The 20,675-nt window shown below is 41.4% G+C and overlaps 1 protein-coding gene across 1 annotated transcript; it reads left to right on the plus strand.

Annotated features, from left to right (window-relative positions):
* Positions 1-648: 648 nt before the first annotated feature.
* LOC114552337 (receptor-interacting serine/threonine-protein kinase 2-like) lies at positions 649-17,824 on the plus strand. Its single transcript, XM_028573028.1, has 6 exons — positions 649-726; positions 3,314-3,477; positions 3,556-3,724; positions 10,599-10,754; positions 11,841-11,986; positions 17,488-17,824. Exons 2-6 carry the CDS (start codon positions 3,320-3,322, stop codon positions 17,543-17,545), a joined length of 687 nt encoding a protein of 228 aa, XP_028428829.1. The 5' UTR covers positions 649-726; positions 3,314-3,319; the 3' UTR covers positions 17,546-17,824.
* The last annotated feature ends 2,851 nt before the right edge of the window (positions 17,825-20,675 follow it).

A 20,675-nucleotide genomic window follows, 5' to 3' on the forward strand; every position in this document is an offset into this window, starting at 1 on the left:
TTTCAGTTTGTTAGTACAGTTGAACACAGGCCTGAATTACAAACATGCTCAGGGCCTATAAATGCTAAACACACTAATGAAGAGATTTCAGAGTGAGGTTGCTGCTCCTTGCAAACCCGAGTAGTTGGGGGTTTGGTGCCTTGCTCAAGAGAACCCTGGCAGTGCCCAGGAGGTAAACTGGCACCTCTCCAGCTACCAGTCCACACTCCGTCCGTAGGGGGGGACTTGAACCAGCAACTCTCCGGTTCCTTACCCAACTACCTACGGACTGAGCTACTGCCAGCCCAAATGACTACAGTTGAAAATTAGCTGCTGACACATTTACAGAAATGTTTAATATTATGCTTAGTCCTTATATATAAATTAATTTAAAAACAATTTGTATAACCTCTTATGGGTTTTTGACACTGGTTAGATCACCAGAAACATTTAAACAACCAAACAGCCTTGATTAGCCAATCTCCTCTGGCGGGGAACGGGGAGGAAGAAGGAAAACACCTTTCTGATTGGCTGACATCTAACACCTGTTGGACAGGTTTTTACATAACAGATGTTTTTTTAGACTTGGACTGAAGGTATAAGGGTGTGCCGTTGTCCTCGGATCAGACGCACACAGACACCCGGACTGAAGAAGAAGAGAAGAGAAGAGCAGCTTCGTCTCTGCCAGAGTTTCCTCGACACACAAAGGTTTAAAGAGTCTTTAGGTGGACCTGAAGAGTTCAGCAGGTGAGAATCCTAGCAGAGGAATTTGTAAATGTCTGATAATCTGGATCACTTTGATCACATTGGGCTCTGTCTCTGTTTAACTGGACGGTAGAAAGGTTTCTTCATGCTGACTGGCTGATTCAAAATATCTATATAAAATATTCTGTAGAATTTCTCTCTGAGTTAAGTGACAGTGATCTGAAAAAGGTTTGCATGTATTACTGCCAGAGGCATCAACACTTAACATTTGAATTTGAGCTCAGTCATCAGTGAAAAATGTAGAGCTTGTCTAAACTTGCCAGAGAGCATCAGTGAAACTGGCTGAGGTGTGTACAAAACGAGAGCCTGTTCACTCCCTATCTCACTCCCTATTAGCCCCATTGTACCAACCCGGAATTTTCCCGAGAGTGGAAGTTCTCCCCTTATTAGACATTCTCTGGTTATACATTGTTTGTCGGGCTATTTCGTTATTAAATTCACTTCTGAGACTTTTTTAAGCGAGAAATCAACTATATAAAGCTCAAATATGGGCAGTTTTACGAAAATGTATGGCTTATTGCAAATTTGGTAAGACTGTGTCGGTGTTCAGCCGCCGGTGCTGCCTTGCCGCCCGGCCTGCCTTCCTCCACAGACCCCGGCCTGGCTTGCAGCCCACAGCAGGGACTACCAACACCGCTGCCCTGACAGAGCTCCAGGGCCTGTAACTCCTCTCTTCCTGCTAGCTAAATGGCCCGTTGTGTGAGAGTGAGAGCGCCGTCAGCGAGCTTGTTACACCAGCAATCTCTTACCACATGTTACACACATATCACGCCACTTAGACAAAATCTAACTAAATGTCTTATAAACCTAACAACGGTGTCCGATTTTAAGTTAATGAATATTTGTGAAGATAAAGTGTTTCGTTAGCTGCGACTGTACCTTCAATCCTAGCTACAAACCACGGATAGTTAGCTTCATTTTCGCCTTAATTTGATTATATTTACAGTTTGAATTTCGCCACACCACTTACACAACATCTAACTAAATGTCATTTAAAGCTAACAACGGTGTCCGATTTCAAGTTAATGAATATTTGTGAATTTCAGAGGAATTCTAGGAGGAGCTAGCTCTCATTGATAGAGCTCCATCCAGCCGCAGGCTCTATCAATGAGACTCGCGGACAAGCAGCGTTTATTTCCCCAATCGTTTGTTTAAATAACTCAACACATTATAATTACACACATTAAAAGATTAACTGGAATCTGTGGTAAGAGATTGCTGGCATAACAAGCTCGCTGACCGCGCTCTCACTCACACACACCGGGCATTTAGCTAGCAGGAAGAGGGGAGCTGCAGGCCCTGGAGCTCTGTCAGAGCACCGACGTTTAGTAGTCCTTTGTCCAAAACGGTGACTTTGCGCGGGTATGGAGCGCTGTGGGTTGCCAGCCGTGACTAAGCTCCATCTACCTCACAGCAGGCCGGGGTCTGTGAAGGGAAGGCAGCTTCACAGGCAGCACCACAGGCAGCACCGGCCTCTGAACTCCGACACACAGTCGGACAAAATTTGCAATTAGACATCAATTTTCGTAAAACGGCCCATATTTGACCTCTACATAGTTGATTTCTTGCATAAAAAAGTCTCAGAAGTGAATTTAATGGTACAATAGCAGATGAACAATGTACAATTTCTGAGATCTGCGCGACCTAGATTCAGAAGACTACCTGATCTCAGGTAAGTTGTGTAGCCTATGCAAATGTTGGGGAGTGACAAACACAGACTAGAGCCAAATGAGGAGGAGCCCCATAGTTGATGTCAACAATGGGGCTTGGTTGAGATTCGCCCGTTTTCAGAGGCAGTTTCAAATAGTGAGATTTGCAGAGAAAAGAGGTGTCAATGGGATTTAGAGGTTCTATGTATGTCCTAGTTACCCACTAAACTGTCATTATTCAACTATGACAAGGTAAAATCGGTTTTGCATTCTATCACCCCTTTAAAGCAACACTATGTAACTGTTCCCTCTTCGGTCCCCTACAGGTTAGGGTTAGTCATTGGAACTATGCGAGTTGTAGTTCCAATCAGACAACCTGTAGGGGGACCGAAGAGGGAACAGTTACATAGTGTTGCTTTAAAGGTTCACAATGTTCATATCCAACTCATTTTGATATTGATATTAAGATATCTTTCTTTATGTGTGTGCCCGTTAAGATGATGAGAGACATTGGGCTAACACCGCTTCTCCAAATATCAGTGGTGAAGTTTACGGGTAACAGGCTGCTAATTTCTTTTGAAAACACGGTTTCTGTGATGTGGTGACTGGTGACTGACAATGGCTGGTAGTCAAGTGCAATCATGCATTGGGCCAGAGCCTAGTTGTATTTTTACAGCCCAAAATCTCCAAACAGCTGGCATTGCTCCTCTTCCATAGCCTATACCTGCTTGACAGAGAAGGTATTGTCACATTTCTACGAGTTGGTATCAGGTGTGGTAGTATCGCAGTAATTTTATGACTACAAGTACGAATACATGCGCACGGCATCGGACCGATACCCGATACTGGCATCGGTATCGGTGCATCCCTAGTCTAAACTGGACTCAGGGTTTGATTATACCAATAATTTGTTCCTCCAGTGAACTATGGCACACATTGTTGAAGACTCTGAACAGTTTGTTAAAGACTCCAGCCTGAGGGACTGGAAGGTGATTGGCTCCGGGGGTTTTGGACAAATCTACAAAGCCAGGCATCATCAGTGGGGCTTTGACGTGGCCGTTAAACTGCTTCTTACGGACGGGGGGTAAGTGCTTACGAAGAGTTTCCTGTTTGTAACTCCATACAGTTGTGTGAATTACTCATAATGCAAACAAACACACAGGACCGAAGAGTCTTTGCTGCGTGAGATCAAGATTATGCGTCAAGCCACCAGCCCATATGTGATGGCCGTCCGAGGGATCTTCAAGGGTCAAACGCCCTCCTCTGGCAGGTCAACACAGCTTGGTGTGGTCATGGAGCTCATGAAGAGAGGATCAGTGGCCTCCCTACAGGTAGTGAACAAAAATGTAATGTCTGCAACACTGCTTTAAGCTCCCATAATTAATGCAAAGGCAACATTTTGACCCTGCTGGGTCTTCTTCAGGCCTGGGTCTTCCCTACAGGTAACTAGGGGTGGAACAATTACTCATATCTTTTACTTAGAGTAACAATATTCTAAGTAAAAGTCTTGCATTAACAATTAAAAAAACAGAATAAAGAATAAATAATATATAATACATTTGTTATCTGAGTTATATCGTTCTATGTTCAAATAGTCATTAGTAAAGAAAAGGAGATTAGATATTAATATAACAGCATATTCCAAACTTTTGGATGGTAGTGTAGGCCAGTGTTTCTCAAATGGGGGAATGTGTACCTCTAGGGGTACTTTGGAGTACTGCAAGGGGTTCTATTCTATTCAATTTAATTTATCGTATCAAATCATAACAAGAGTTATCTTGAGACACTTTACTGAATGAGTTTTTGTTGATAAAGGCTATAATGACTTCACCAGAACTGCTGATGGACTTGTCCTAATTGTCTTTAATTTTCATTGCGCTAACGTTATGGAAATTACATTTACGATAGTAATGCGGAGACTTTGCTGCTGAAGCAGAATCCTTTCTGGATTGACGTTACTTTACCTCATCAAGACATGGATTATTAAGTTTTAATTTGCTTTACTGAAAGGAAAATCCTATAAAGGCATGAGGTAAGCTGACAACAATAGATGTTAATATATGATGACTGACAGCAGGATTTAACATGGCTAATGTTTGGGGTATGGAGGGCTAAAAATGACAGAAGGAAAAATAAATAAATAAAAGTAGAAATAAATAAATAAATGCAGAAATATAGTGAAAATAAATACATTTTGGTAATATAAATGGCTATTTCTGTATTTTTATATGTATTTATTTATGCATTTATGCATTTCTATATGTATTTATTTATGTATTTATACATTTATTTATATATTTATGTATTTATATATTTATTTATTTATTTATTATATATTTAGGTATTTATATATTTATTTATTTATACATTTATTTATTTCTACATTTATTTATTTCTGTATTTCCACATTTCTACATTTATTTATTTCTGTATTTCCACATTTCCACATTTATTTTTCCTTGCGCCTGTATGCTAATTGAGTGGGTGGTGCCAACATCAGTCTGAAGAAGGATTGGTTAGAGCGATGTGATCGAATCTACTACTACTGCCTTGATTTCACTGGTACAAGGAAGCCTACTCTGCTGCTTATGTGCAGGTTGGACACCCCTATACAGCATAGTGTATATTAATGATAAACAACTAGATTTTCAAAACTGGAAGAATATATAACCGCCATAAATGATATTTTGAGATAAAATTGTGATAAAATAACTTCTGCTGTGGAGTCCATCCAAGCCATGGATGTATTAAGAGAAGCAGGTTAGCACTAGCACAGAGTCGTTTTGTTGGCTAGGTGCTTGTGTGGACATTGTGAGGCTATGGCGTCAGCGGTGGACAGCCTGTGTTGTCGAGAGGTGGATGCCTACTGGGCACTAGTTGAGGGTTTAGTCCCGACCACGGACATTACCTGCCTGACGCTCCATCCCGGCTTTGATGCCTGCTGCCTCAACCCGTTCTCGCTGCAGGTAGCATACCTCAACTTCAGGCAGGAGTATGGTCCTCTCCAAGCCAACAGACCACAGTATGTTTAGATGAGAGTAATTTATAATTATATTATTATACACTTCTATTATAGTCGTCAGTTTTTTACACAAATAACAAACTATCAAAATAATTAATGTACATACTGTAACTACTTATATATAGCCATATTCTACTGCTCTTCATACTATTCCTCCTGCACATAAAGTACTCTTATTCTTACGTTACTGTTTCTGCACTACAATGGTACTGTTACCACACTGCACATATCTGTCTATATGGTTCATACTGAATATCCATATTCATTCCGTTTTTCTTGTAATATATTCTGTTAATACCCTGCATATATGTATATTCTTACTGTTACTCCTACTACATTGCACATATCTATTTTTTTCAATTCTGGTTGGACGCAAACTGCATTTTGTTGTCTTTGTACTTGTAATCTGCACAATGACAATAAAGTATAATCTAATCTAATCTAATGTGCATTATTGATGCTGAGGGATTAGCAGATTTTTAAACTCTGATGTGCATACATACCTTTATGGAATAGAATAACTGAAAATGTTACATCAAATAAGTCCATCACTCTTGATCATATTGACTATGTTAACAGGATTATCAATATCAACATTGCACCCCTATCATTCTCTAGGCAATTCGGATACACAGCCTACAGGCAGGTGGTCCGATAGACATATGGGTTTCTGGGCAGGGAGATCAGGAAGGCGATACCAGCTTGTGTTGCGGCCGCAATCAGGAGGCAGTTTCCAGAGGAAGGGAGGCAATCAATAAATATATTTTGTTTTCACAAAATGAACACAATCATAAAGTGTCTTGTTGTATAAAATGTATTCATATTTTCGTTGATAGTAACTAGGAGTGTTGGGCAAGTTACTTCCAAAATGTAGTTCATTATAGATTACTAGTTACTGTCATTTCAGAGTAATTAGTTATATTACAATATTACTGTCTCTGAATTGTAATGCTTTACATTACTTTTGCATTACTTTTAGAAGTTTGACTTGGCAGGTAGCTTGTGAATTTCACCACCAGATCAATAAAGTCTCATCTTTATCAACTTTAATACATCATAACAAGAGTTCTCTCAAGACACTCAAGTCACAAATAGAGTAGGTCTAGACCACACTATAATTTACAGGGACCCAACAATTCTAGTAATTCCCCCAAGAGCAAGCATTCAGTGGGACAGTGGCGAGGAAAACCTCCCTCTCAGGAAGAAACCTGGGACAGACCCAGGCTCTTGGTAGGCGGTGTCTGACGGTGCTGGTTGGGGGTGTGATGAACAGTGGCAATAATAGTCAAAATAAAGATAATTGAACTACGACTATAAATAGTAGTTTTAGTAGTTCATGGTGTAGCAGGGCGTTACAGGACGTAGCAGGGAACTGCACGGCGTAGCAGGACCACGGCGACAGCTGCAGCCATGATTTAGGGGCCACCCAAGTCCAAGGAAAACTGCTAGGCAAAAAAAAAACCAGTCCAGTATGAAATGTCTTCTTCCTACCATTATTAGTAATTTGTAAATGTTTAAGTGTCATATACAGCTAATGATAGATACAAGTTACACTACCTGATGAGCATTGCAGACATCTGATGTTGCACTGTGACCCACGATGAAGCACTAATGGTCCAGGATCCTGTAGAGAGAAGCCCTCTGTCTCTTCAAAATCTACAGTGCTAGGTTCATCTATCCCTTCATTACTGGCTGCACTCTCTGCCAAAATCTGAAAAACACAGAGGTTCAAAATCACTCACAAAAATAGGATACAAGCTTAGTTACCAACTGGATCAGTAATAATAATAATAAAAAAAGAGAAATAAAACCAAAGCAGCTCTGACGTGTCAAAACCTCTAGTGGCAAAATCTAGGAGATTTCAGCATATTGATTAATATATCAATTTGGACTTTGTAAATTACCAGAGAGTAGCCTACTGGGATACTCGCGGGAGAACGGTCTGAATTGAAATGCAGGGGAAACTGGAGTTTTGGGCTAGCTGCCTGCCAACAGCTCATAGCTAGCTTAATAAAATGCGGGGAAACGGGGGTGTTTGGGCTAGCTAGCTGCCAACAGCTCATAGCTAGCTTAATAAAATGCGGGGGAAACGGGGGTGTTTGTGCTAGCTAGCTGCCAACAGCTCATAGCTAGCTTAAGGCAAACTGCATTGATGTCAAGGCAGACAATTACGAAAACCTGTTCTAAAGCTCTCTCTCTCTGTATACTGAAGCCCTGATGCTAGGAATTTGCAATTTGCAATCAGCGCATTTTTAATCCAGATGAGGGAATGATTTTTAATTTTAGCTACTCCTGTCACCAAATCATCAGCTACCACATGTTTGCTAATGCAATAGCCAAGCTAACATGTATGTTACTAGTTAGATGGTGGATTGCCCAATACATACACGCTCAAATCACTTCTTTATTCTGAAATCGGTGCAGGAATTTCTGCAAGTGCTAGCACTTGGTCCTCCAGTCCTGCCCGCGCCAGATTCAGGTGAAAGCCTTGATGGTGGTGGACTTGATTCCATCGAGTGCACCGGGGGAACAGCATCGGTAATCAGCCTCACATTGTCCTTACTCCAAAATCCCATCCGAGACTCCAACAAACCTCCAGGTCTATAACTCTCCAGAGTGAAATGAGCACCACAAATGACCGAGTGTGTGGTGACAGACGCGGCAGTGAAGACTGCTCACTTCACCTGCACAAAACGCACCCAAAAACGAAAAACGAAAAACCTTGCTTTTCCTACAAGGAAAATTATGTACACGATTTCCTGACAGACTGGACTTTGTGCAACCAGCACAAAACACAATAAATTAGTATTAATTCAGTTATGAATTCAACCTGGACATTGCTCTTAAAGCACCGGCCGACTCATTACACCGTATTACACATTAGCTGCAGCATTCAAGGGTAGCCTGCGTCCAGTGATGGATAGATGGATCGTTTGCTTCTGTCTGGTTAGCAACACGGCCCCCAGCTAACCAATCCTTCTTCAGACTGATGTTGGCACCACCCACTCAATTAGCATACAGGCGCAGGGAAAAATAAATGTGGAAATGTGGAAATACAGAAATAAATAAATGTATGAATAAATAAATGTATAAATAAATAAATAAATAAATAAATAAATACATAAATATATAAATAAATAAATAAATAAATATATAAATAAATATATATATAAATACATAAATATATAAATAAATGTAAAAATACAGAAATAGCCATTTATATTACCAAAATGTATTTATTTTCACTATATTTCTGCATGTATTTATTTATTTCTTTTTCCTTCTGTCATTTTTAGTCCTCCATATTGGGGAGCTAACATTAGGTGGTGAAAATGAACCGTTAAGTGCGACTGGTCAGTTAGGGTTCTGTGTTGCTGGATGTGGCTACTGTTGATTTGTGTAACGTAACTTTACTCTATGTGTAACGTTACATTTTAACGTACCGTTAGCTTGCTGGATTTGTCTTCAGATATTATAAAATGAGATTTAGGAGTAAAGAAGAGTACTTGCCGTTCACGAAATCAGCCGTATAGCAGTCAATGTATGATATTAACGACGTGTTAAAGAAACCTGTTTTAATGTCAGTAAACGTCCTATTTCAATTCAATTTTCATTTCAATTTTATTTAAAGTATCAATTCATAACAAGAGTTATCTCAAGACACTTACAGATAGATAGGGTCTAGACCACACTCTATAATTTATAAAGAACCAACAATTCCAGTAATTCCCCCCAAGAGCAAGCATTCAGTGCAACAGTGGCGAGGAAAAACTCCCTCTCAGGAAGAAACCTCGACAGATCCAGGCTCTTGGTAGGCGGTGTCTGACAGTTCCGGTTGGGGGTGTGATGAACAGTGGCAATAACAGTCACAGAAAGATAATGGATCAGTGACTAGAAATAGTAGTTGTAGTAGTTCATGGCATAGCAGGGCACTGCAGGGTGTCACAGGACATAGCAGGGTATAGCAGGACACAGCAGGACGTAGCAGGGCACTGCAGGGCGTAGTAGGACACAGCAGGACGTAGCAGGGCACTGCAGGGCGTAGTAGGACACAGCAGGACGTAGCAGGGCACTGCAGGGCGTAATAGGACACAGCAGGACGTAGCAGAGCACTGCAGGGCGTAGTAGGACACAGCAGGACGTAGCAGAGCACTGCAGGGCGTAGTAGGACACAGCAGGACATAGCAGGGCACTGCAGGGCGTAGTAGGACACAGCAGGACGTAGCAGAGCACTGCAGGGCGTAGTAGGACACAGCAGGAAGTAGCAGGGCACTGCAGAGCATAGTAGGACACAGCAGGACGTAGCAGGGCACTGCAGAGCGTAGCAGGTGTAACAAGGAATAGCAGGGAGCGCAGCAGGACCAGAGCGACAGGCTGCAACCATTATTTAGGGGCCACTCTAATCCAAGGAAACATGCTGGGGGAAAAGAAACCATTTGGACTCTGGGGAATAAGCTCCCCAGAGCTAGGTTAGTAACAAGGAATTCTGAAACATGGAAGCACACAGATGGAAAGAGAGAGGAGCTCAGTGTGTCAAAGGAAGTCCCCCGGCAGTCTAAAACAGCATAATTAAGAGAGACAGGTTAAGGAGAGGAGCCTGGTCGGGCTAGAACTCTTCCCAACCGGAATCGGGCTGTACTGGTCTGTCTCACTCTACTTTGATTGTATCATTGATTATATGGTAGATGAATCTGACGACTATGACGAGAAGCAGGTGGGCCGGGCTAGGTGGATGCTGCTATTTCAGGTCAAAAATCAATCAAATAAAACAATGTTTGCTGTTCAAAAATGCTGTTAAGAGCTAGCTAACAATCACCAATTATCATCTCAGCCGGTCCGTTAACTAGGTAACGTAACTAGCTAGCTAGCTAGTTTACCAACTATTACCAACTGTATTTCTAGTTAAAAAAGAAGAGAAAAAATACTACTGACATGTGGAAAGTGATGCCAGCCTCCTGGGTCTGTTCTGTCCTTCTGGTAAAGCAGTTAGGTGCTGCACAGCTGATGACCATACTTGCTGCCTATAAGTGACAATTGTAAACAGTACCCTAGTAAGATGGCGGACAGTTATCCCATTAGTTATAACGTCATGTCATGTCTATTGTTCTATATCTATGAGGCTATATGTGTAGCTCACTATATATAGTAATACTACTATTTGTGGATCTGAAACAATCTTACAGGAAGCATTGAGGGGAACTCCACCCTGGCCGCTGGTCTTCAGACTGGCTCACCAAGTGGCTCTGGGTATAAACTTCCTCCACTGTCTTCAACGTCCCGTGCTCCACCAGGACCTGAAGCCCCAAAACGTGCTGCTGGACGACTTTCTCAATGCCAAGGTGAGTCCCAGACTTTGAATTGTGTAAACCCAAAAGTTATGGACATGGGTTTCCCTTACATGTTGAAACTTGAAAATATACGGGAGTAAATAGTTTTACTGTTTTTTCAAGAGCCAAACACCAGGCCTTAAAGGACAATTCCGGCGCAAAATGAACTTAGGGGTTAATAATATGCGTACCGAGTCAAACGTTATCTGGGACATGTTTCCATGCTAATCAAATGTGTTTGTAGTTTGAAAGAAGCTAGTGTGAACAAATGATTAGCTTACAATGCTAGTATTTGGGGCACTTGGAAAATAAAAACAAATCACTATTTTATACCACTAACAAGGCTCAACATATCACCAAACCATATCACAAAATAGCATAAAGAGGGCCCCTGCATGTAAACCAAAGCATTGAGAACTTCTCTTCAATCTGAGAATCCTAAAACCTTGAGACCAAAGCTCCCCGCTGCAGCTTCAGCAATGGAATCTTTGAACATTACCCACTTAGGTTCAATTCACAGGGAAGATCCAGAAAGGTCCGTCGGAGGTTTGAGTTAAAGATCTCTCAAACAGGGGCCTCCTCTAGATGTTCCCAGTTCACCTGTGTGTCAAGGTCTTTGTCCAACCCTAACAGTCTCATGATGGCCAATGTAAATACCAACCCACAAAGAGAGTTGTGTGGAGCTCATAGTGTTAATTAGCTTTCTAGCAAATAATTTGGCTTGGATGTAACGGACGTTCATTAATATCAAAAAGTTACGCACTAAAGCTTTAATTACAGTTTAATGTAATGTTAACACATAAAGCTAAATAGTTTTTAAAAGTTTTATAATGAGTCCTGCTATGACATATTTATGACAGGTTATGTTGTTTAGGTTAATGTCAAGTTGTCATAACAAACATTTCAAAGCATGCTAACTTAGCATTAAAAGTGTCATAATTTCTAAAATGACTCTTAATGACAACAGTCATGAACATTGATAAAGACTCTGGTGAAGACTGGTTTCATGTCAGTCTTCTGCACACCCCTTCAAATAAAGTGTTACCAAATAAAGAACCTCTTCTGCCTCCTTCCTCTCTTTGCTTATTATCTCTATAGCTTACAGATTTTGGCCTTTCCCGGATTTCCTGCAGCGTCACACAAGTTCCCAAGAACGATGACCCACTAGGAGGGACGATTAACTACATGCCACCAGAGGCTTTTGAAGTATCATACAGACCTACCAGAGCCTTTGACATCTACAGGTACAAGAGCATCGACCCAGTGTTTGATTTGTCATATAATAAATAATAACTGGAGACGGGATCACTCCAGCTGCCATGCTAACAAATGTTCAGTATTGAAAACCATAGCAGGCCTCCAGAATCTAAAGAGCAGTAGCTCAGTCACCCTGGATGGTTTCAGCTCAGACACTGTGCTGGCCAGTGCTCTTATTCAATTTTACAATTGTTTTAATATTTTTGATTTTAGCAGTGAGATTGACAATTAGAGTAACCAGCTCGTAGATGTTCAACATTTTAATATAACGCAAACAGAAGTGCACAAAGCATTCCTCTCTATAAGAGTTAATAAAAGCCATGGTCCAGATAACTAATAATAGATCTGTGAGCGCATACTCAAAACCTGTGCAAAGCTATTGAGTACTCCTTTCCATTATATTTTTATAATTGAATCATTTTTATTTTAAGTCTTTAGAGGCACAATTAGTACTTGAGGTCTGGAAGGATGCTGTGGTTATCCCTGTTCCTAAATCAAACACCACTTAATGATTTTAGACCAGTAGCACTCACATCAATAGTTGGGTCATCTAGAGCAGTTCTGTGACCGTGGAGCGAAAAGGTTTGTTTCTCACTGGATTTGTTATCTATAAAGGTTAAAGAAAGAAATGAGCCGAGGTGCCCCTCACAAAAATGTGGGGACATTTTTTGGGAGCCCTATATCCAAAATGGCTGCCGTCAGCTTAGCTGGAAATTAACTTTTTAATGGTTTTGCCCACAATACAATAGTGATGACTACTGCACTACTCAGTATGACACGATGTGTCCTGCTACGACATGAACTTCCACGATAACCTTCGAAGTCATTGTGACTTCTAATGTGACTGTTATCACCACTGTTCATCACGCCCCCAACCGGCCCGTCAGACACCGCCTACCAAGAGTCTGGGTCTGCCGAGGTTTCTTCCTAAAAGGGAGTTTTTTCTTGCCACTGTCGCAATAGCCACTGCTAATGCTTGCTCTTGAGGGAATTACTGTAATTGTTGGGGTTTTGGAATTTATAGAGTGTGGTCTAGACCTACTCTATCTGTAAAGTGTCTCGAGATAACTTTTGTTATGATTTGATACTATAAATAAAATTGAATTGAATTGAATTGAATGAAAGTATTTGAAAAATTGGTGAGGTCTGAAATATTAAGACAAACAGAGCATTTATTTGACCCTCTGCAATTTGCTTATAGGGGGGTGGAAGATGCCACAGTCACTTTACTAAATTTACTCTTTAAACATTTAGATAACAATGCCAGACTTTTATTTATTGACTTCTCCTCAGCTTTTAATACAATTCAACCTCATATTTTAAACACAAGGCTGCTAGAATAGTTTGATCTGAGCAATAACCTGGTAGGCTGGATCCTCAACATTTTAACAAACAGGACGCAAAGAGTGAGAGTGAATGGCAATCTTTCTGAAAAAGTCTGTTCATCAACAGGCTTCCCACAAGGATGCGTGCTCTCACCTCTGCTTTTTATCCTGTACATAAATATGTGCCAGAGCAGGTGGGAAAACAGGACTATAATTAAATACGCAGATGACTCAGTAATTGTCAGCCTGCTCCAAGACTGTGAAACAGGTCACGGTCCAGTCGTCAATGACTTTGTTGAATGGTGTGAGGCGTCTCACCTTCAACTAAATGTAGTTAAAACAAATGACATGCTCATTGATTTTAGGAAAAAAAAAAATCCAAACACAAGAAATTACATCAATCAATGGTCAAACTGTTGAATGTGTCGATTCGTATAAATACCTGGGGATGATAATAGACTCCACATTCAAATTTGGAATTAACTGTGAAGTGGTATGTAAAAAAGGGCATCAGCACCTGTTTTGTTTGAGGAAGCTGAGTAAATTCCATGTTGATAAATCCGTCATGACCCTTTTTTATCACGCTTTTATTGAATGAGTTTTATCATTTGCACTAGCAGCCTGGTTTGGGAACCTCACTTTGAAAAATAAAAACTCACTCAACCAAATAGTAAAGTGGTCTAGCAGGCTGATTGGTGAGCCACAGCCTAAAGTGGAGACCCTGTACATAAAACAGGTACAGCGCATAACTAGTTCAATTTTAAACGACAGTTCTCATTCACTGCACACAGAGTTCCAGCTTCTACCCTCTGGGCGTAGGTTTATGATCCCCAGGTGTAAAACAAACAATGTGGTGTATTTGGTAGCGATGCTGTAATGTTGTGTTGAGAGGAATCCGCTGATGCTGTTTCTTGATTATAAAGGTTTATTTACATCAGAGAATTCAGCATGAATTTACAAGCCCTGCAGAGCCCGGAGATGAACTGTTTTCCCAATTCCCCAATGTTCCTCTGAGGTTCTGCTTTTAAGACATGGTATATATGTCCTAAACTTTGTGTAACATAGATGGGGGAGGAAACAATAATTGACCAATGGCTATCATCCTTTTGGAACCAAGCCAACAAGGGCATCCCTAATTCTAGGGGCCCCACTAATAATGCTTTCCAGATGTTTCCAGAGAGGTGTCCTCCAAAAGTAAAGTTCATTTGAGTCCTCATCCATATAGATAGTTCAGATATAGCTTACATACAAGTTATAGAATGGCAGATACAATAAGATGATAATATACTTCAGAAACAAAAACAGTTTTGTTCCTGCAGCCATTACATTGAGGAATAAGTTATAGCTATATTGTTTACTTTGTTTTTTTTTGTATGTATATACTCTTTTACTCCTTTACTTTTATATGTGTGTATGAGGAGTCTACTGCAAACAAAATCTTTTACTTTCTTTTGTTCGTATTAAATCTTTTTACTTTTATCTTATATATCTTTATGTAGGTCTATGTATTATCTTATTCTGGACCCATAAGAACTTTTTTGGTGATGTGTGATAATGTGAGGATGTGTGATAATGTGATGATGTGAGACTCTACTGCAAACAAAATCTACCTTCGGGTATAAATAAAGTAACTTGAACTTGAACTTGACAGGAAGTCAAAATATCAGTTGCTTAGTCCTTTAACAGGAGAGGGAAATGTTTTCAGGTAGAAGGGATACTAAAATGACTTCATGCAAGTTGGCGCTGTGTCTTGTGGTAGCCTGTTGCAGCAGCTCCTGTAGCCCAGACATTGAACTGCTGGCTGGGAGGTTTTGTTCCAACTATTTACTGAGGAAGCTTACGTCCGCCATAGTGATCACTGTTTACATCCCACCATCTGCTGATGCGGAGGCAGCTACTGATGTCATTCACACCACTGTCTCACTGTTACTGTTACTTTAACAGGTTTAGCTTACAGCCATCCCTTGCCTCCTGTACCACTCCACCAACCCCCTACACCCCCTCACTGCCTCCTCCCCCCCTCTCTTGCTCCCACCCATCCCCCCTAACCCCCCTGTGGTCTGCTCTCTCCCCCCACAACTACAGCACATCTCATCTCCCCCCACAGACACTTCAAGCATCCCCCCCCCACCCCCCTGCTTTTCATTCACACCTGGCCAGGTGAGGAGACAGCTGGAGAGGCTTCACCAGCGCAAGGCTGCCAGTCCGGATGGCATCAGCCCCAGGATCCTGAAGACCTGCGCCAGTCAGCTGTCTGTTATCCTCCAGTATAACTTCAAACAGAGCCTGAGCCTGCAGAGGGTGCTGCTGCTGTGGAAGATGTCCTGCCTTGTCCCGGTCCCCAAGAAGTCAACTCCCTCTGGCCTCAAAGACTACCGCCCAGTGGCTCTCACATGGCATGTGATAAAGGTGCTGGAGAGGCTGGTCTTGGCCTACCTGAGGCCGCAGGTGAGATCTTCTCTGGACCCTCTACAGTTTGCCTACCAGCCTGGTCTGGGAGTGGACGATGCTGTCCTCCATCTTCTGCAGTGAGCTCATTTGCACCTGGATGGCGTTGGCAGCACTGTGAGAATCACTTTTTTTTTTCTCCAGTGCATTCAACACCATCCAACCACTGCTACTAGGTGAGAACCTGCAGATGATCGGTGCATCCACAATCTCCTGGATCACTGACTACCTGACAGACAGACCACAGATTGTCTGTCCGGACTGTGCTGCCTCCTTTTCTGTTCACCTTATACACCACAGACTTCCAGTACAACTCAGAGTCATGTCACCTACAGAAGTCGTCTGACTCTGCAGTTGTTGGGTGTATAAGGGATGGACAGGAGGGAGAGTACAGAGCGCTGGTGGACAACTTTGTGGAGGGGTCCGGTAAGAATCACCTGCTGCTGAACATGGATAAGACCATAGAGATGGTGATTGAGTTGAGGAGAAACTGAACAGTTCCGCAGCCCCTTTGCATCCTGGGTGGAGATGTGGACATGGTTGGGGAGTACAGATACCTGGGTGTCAACATCGACAAAAGGCTGAACTGGAAAATCAACAGCACTGCTGTTTACAAGAAGGGGATGAGCAGACTATTTCCTGAGGAAGCTGAGATCCTTCAGCATGTGCAGCAGGATGTTGGAGATGTTCTACCAGTCTGTTGTTACCAGCAGGATGTTGGAGATGTTCTACCAGTCTGTTGTTACCAGCAGGATGGTAGAGATGTTCTACCAGTCTGTTGTTACCAGCAGGATGGTAGAGATGTTCTACCAATCTGTTGTTACCAGCAGGATGTTGGAGATGTTCTACCAGTCTGTTGTTACCAGCAGGATGGTAGAGATGTTCTACCAATCTGTTGTTACCAGCAGGATGTTGGAGATGTTCTACCAGTCTGTTGTGGTGTTGGAGATGTTCTACCAGTCTGTTGTGGTGTTGGAGATGTTCTACCAGTCTGTTGTGGCCAGCGCTCTGTTCTCCTCCGCCATCTGCTGGGGCAGCATCATCGGAGCCAGCGACACAAACAAACTGAAAATACTCATCAGGAAGGTTGGCTCTGTTATTGGCTGCAAACAGGAGACTTTTGAAGCTGTGTTGGGAAGAGGTCACTGAACAAACTGTTATCTATCATGGACAACCCCGACAACCCTCTCTCTCCCCCCCATACTGGTCCAACAGAGGAGCACCTTCTCTAAGAGGCTCCGACAGCTTCGATGTTGCACAGACCGCTACAAGAAATCATTCCTACCACAGGCAATACAACTTTTTAACACTTCATCACTGTTAGATAAGACTCATAGACATGACATCTGCACTAAGTGCACCTTGCACAATAGGTTTACCTACAGCTTTATCAATACTATTTAAACAGTTGTACATTTTTATTCCCAACTTGTATATATTTTCAATTATTTGTTCTTCTATTCTATCCAATTATTATTTCATGTATATCGTATTCTATAATTTCATTGTATGTTCAAAGGCGGCTGTGGCTCAGTGGTAGAGCAGTTGCCTGCCGGTCGGTAGGTTGGTGATTCGATCCTTGGTCCAGCAGTCCCATGTTGAAGTGTCCTTGGGCAAGACGCTGAACCCTGAGTTGCCCCTTATGCTGCGCATCGGAGTGTAAATGTGTGTGAATGATTATCTGACATGAAACTCTCTTTGTCTCTGTCTTTCAGTTATGGGATACTCCTTTGGTCCATTGTAACAGGGAAACAACCATATGAATGTAAGTGACTTTTGTGTCTTTAGCAGTCCCTCCAGGATTTCGTGCCTTTTATTGAGATTGTTGCAGCCCAAAATGCCTGATTTTACAGGAGATTTTGTAAAAAATGGCAAACAAAAGTTGTAATGTATTTTGTATTTTTTGTTGCAATGAAGTTGCGAATAATTTTTTGGTATAATTCTTTAAAAATCCAAAGGAAACTTATTTTGGGCAGAATAAAACTACTCTGGGCTGAGTTTTCCTATTAACCAACAAGGCTCAGCATGCTGCAAATGTTGGTATAATATGAAAATGGCTGGTGGATTTAAGACAAACAATAATAATTTATTGAATGAATAAAATTTGAACATTATGTCAGTGGCTTGTAGATCTTTACTTTGTTTGTTAATTTGCTATCCTGGCCTGAGACACATTCACACGGTTTGATCAAGTCAAGTTTATTTCATCCATAAAAATAGAAATTACAGTGCTCATCCCCACCTTAATGCCCATAGAAGGATAGAGCATGAATACAATACAATAAATACAATACAATGAAATACAAAAATACAGTACAGAAATTATAAAAGCCCCGACAGATTACTACAAGAGACCTTAGTCTATAACTATGTTCTATACCCCTACCAGTCAGATTACTACAGGAGGCCTTAGTCTGTAACTACGTTCTATAACCCTACCAGTCAGATTACTACAGGAGGCCTTAGTCTGTAACTACGTTCTATAACCCTACCAGTCAGATTACTACAGGAGACCTTAGTCTACCACTACGTTCCACAACCCTACCAGTCATATTACTACAGGAGGCCTTAGTCTACCACTACGTTCTATAACCCTACCAGTCAGATTACTACAGGAGGCCTTAGTCTGTAACTATGTTCTATAACCCTACCAGTCAGATTACTACAGGAGGCCTTAGTCTGTAACTACGTTCTATAACCCTACCAGTCAGATTACTACAGGAGGCCTTAGTCTGTAACTACGTTCTATAACCCTACCAGTCAGATTACTACAGGAGACCTTAGTCTACCACTACGTTCCACAACCCTACCAGTCATATTACTACAGGAGGCCTTAGTCTACCACTACGTTCTATAACCCTACCAGTCAGATTACTACAGGAGGCCTTAGTCTGTAACTATGTTCTATAACCCTACCAGTCAGATTACTACAGGAGGCCTTAGTCTGTAACTATGTTCTATAACCCTACCAGTCAGATTACTACAGGAGGCCTTAGTCTGTAACTACGTTATATAACCCTACCAGTCAGATTACTACAGGAGGCAATAGCGTGTCACAGGAGGCCTTAGCATGTCACAGGAGGTCTTTTGGGTAGCCTATGTCTTTTATTTATTTGAAAATTGATTCTGTTGTACTTGTATCTTATTCTATTGACTATTTTTACCATGTTTTATTGTCTATGCACATTGTAAAGCACTCTGTGACCTTGTCTGTGAAAAGCGCTGTATAAATAAAATGTACTTACTTACTTACTTACTTTAGCCTACCACTACGTTCCATAACCCTACCAGTCAGATTACTACAGGAGGACATAGTCTACCACTACGTTCTATAACTCTACCAGTCAGATTACTACAGGAGACCTTAGTCTACGACTACGTTCTATAACCCTACCCCAGTCAGATTACTACAGGAGGCCTTTGTGTATAACTACGTTCTATAACCCTACCATTCAGATTACTACAGGAGGCCTTAGCCTACCACTATGTTCTTTAACCCTACCAGTCAGATTACTACAGGAGAACTTAGTCTACCACTACGTTATATAACCCTACCAGTCAGATTACTACAGGAGGCCATAGCGAGTCACAGGAGGCCTTAGCATGTCACAGGAGGCCTTATTCTAACACTATGTTCTAAACCACTACCAGTCAGATTACCACAGGAAGATTTAGTGTGTCACAGGAGGTCTTTTGGGTAGCCTATGTCTTTTATTTATTTGAAAATTGATTCTTTTGTACTTGTATCTTATTCTATTGACTATTTTTACCATGTTTTATTGTCTATGCACATTGTAAAGCACTTTGTGACCTTGTCTGTGAAAAGCGCTGTATAAATAAAATGTACTTACTTACTTACTTACTTACTTTCTTTAGCCTACCACTACGTTCCATAACCCTACCAGTCAGATTACTACAGGAGACCTTAGTCTACCACTACGTTCCATAACCCTAACAGTCAGATTACTACAGGAGGCCTTAGTCTACCACTACGTTCCATAACCCTACCAGTCAGATTAATACAGGAGACCTTAGTCTACCACTACGTTCCATAACCCTAACAGTCAGATTACTACAGGAGGCCTTAGTCTACCACTCGTTCCATAACCCTACCAGTCAGATTAATACAGGAGGCCTTAGTCTACCACTACGTTCCATAACCCTACCAGTCAGATTAATACAGGAGGCCTTAGTCTACCACTACGTTCTATAACCCTAACAGTCAGATTAATACAGGAGACCTTAGTCTACCACTACGTTCTATAACCCTACCAGTCAGATTACTACAGGAGACCTTAGTCTAGAACTACGTTCTATAACCCTAACAGTCAGATTAATACAGGAGACCTTAGTCTACCACTACTTTCTATAACCCTAACAGTCAGATTACTACAGGAGACCTTAGTCTACCACTACATTCTATAACCCTAACAGTCAGATTACTACAGGAGACCTTAGCCTACCACTACGTTTTATAACCCTACCAGTTAGATTACTACAGGAGACCTTAGTCTACCACTACGTTTTATAACCCTACCAGTTAGATTACTACAGGAGACCTTAGTCTACCACTACGTTCTATAACCCTACCAGTTAGATTACTACAGGAGACCTTAGTCTACCACTACGTTTTATAACCCTACCAGTTAGATTACTACAGGAGACCTTAGTCTACCACTACGTTTTATAACCCTACCAGTTAGATTACTACAGGAGACCTTAGTCTAGAACTACGTTCTATAACCCTACCAGTCAGATTACTACAGGAGACCTTAGTCTACTACTACGTTCTATAACCATACCAGTCAGATTACTACAGGAGGCCTTAGTCTACCACTACGTTCTATAACCCTACCAGTTAGATTTCTCAAGGAGGTCTTAGTCTACCACTACGTTCTATAAC

This window comes from Perca flavescens, chromosome 3 (assembly GCF_004354835.1).
Source record: "Perca flavescens isolate YP-PL-M2 chromosome 3, PFLA_1.0, whole genome shotgun sequence".
Lineage (NCBI taxonomy): Eukaryota > Metazoa > Chordata > Actinopteri > Perciformes > Percidae > Perca > Perca flavescens.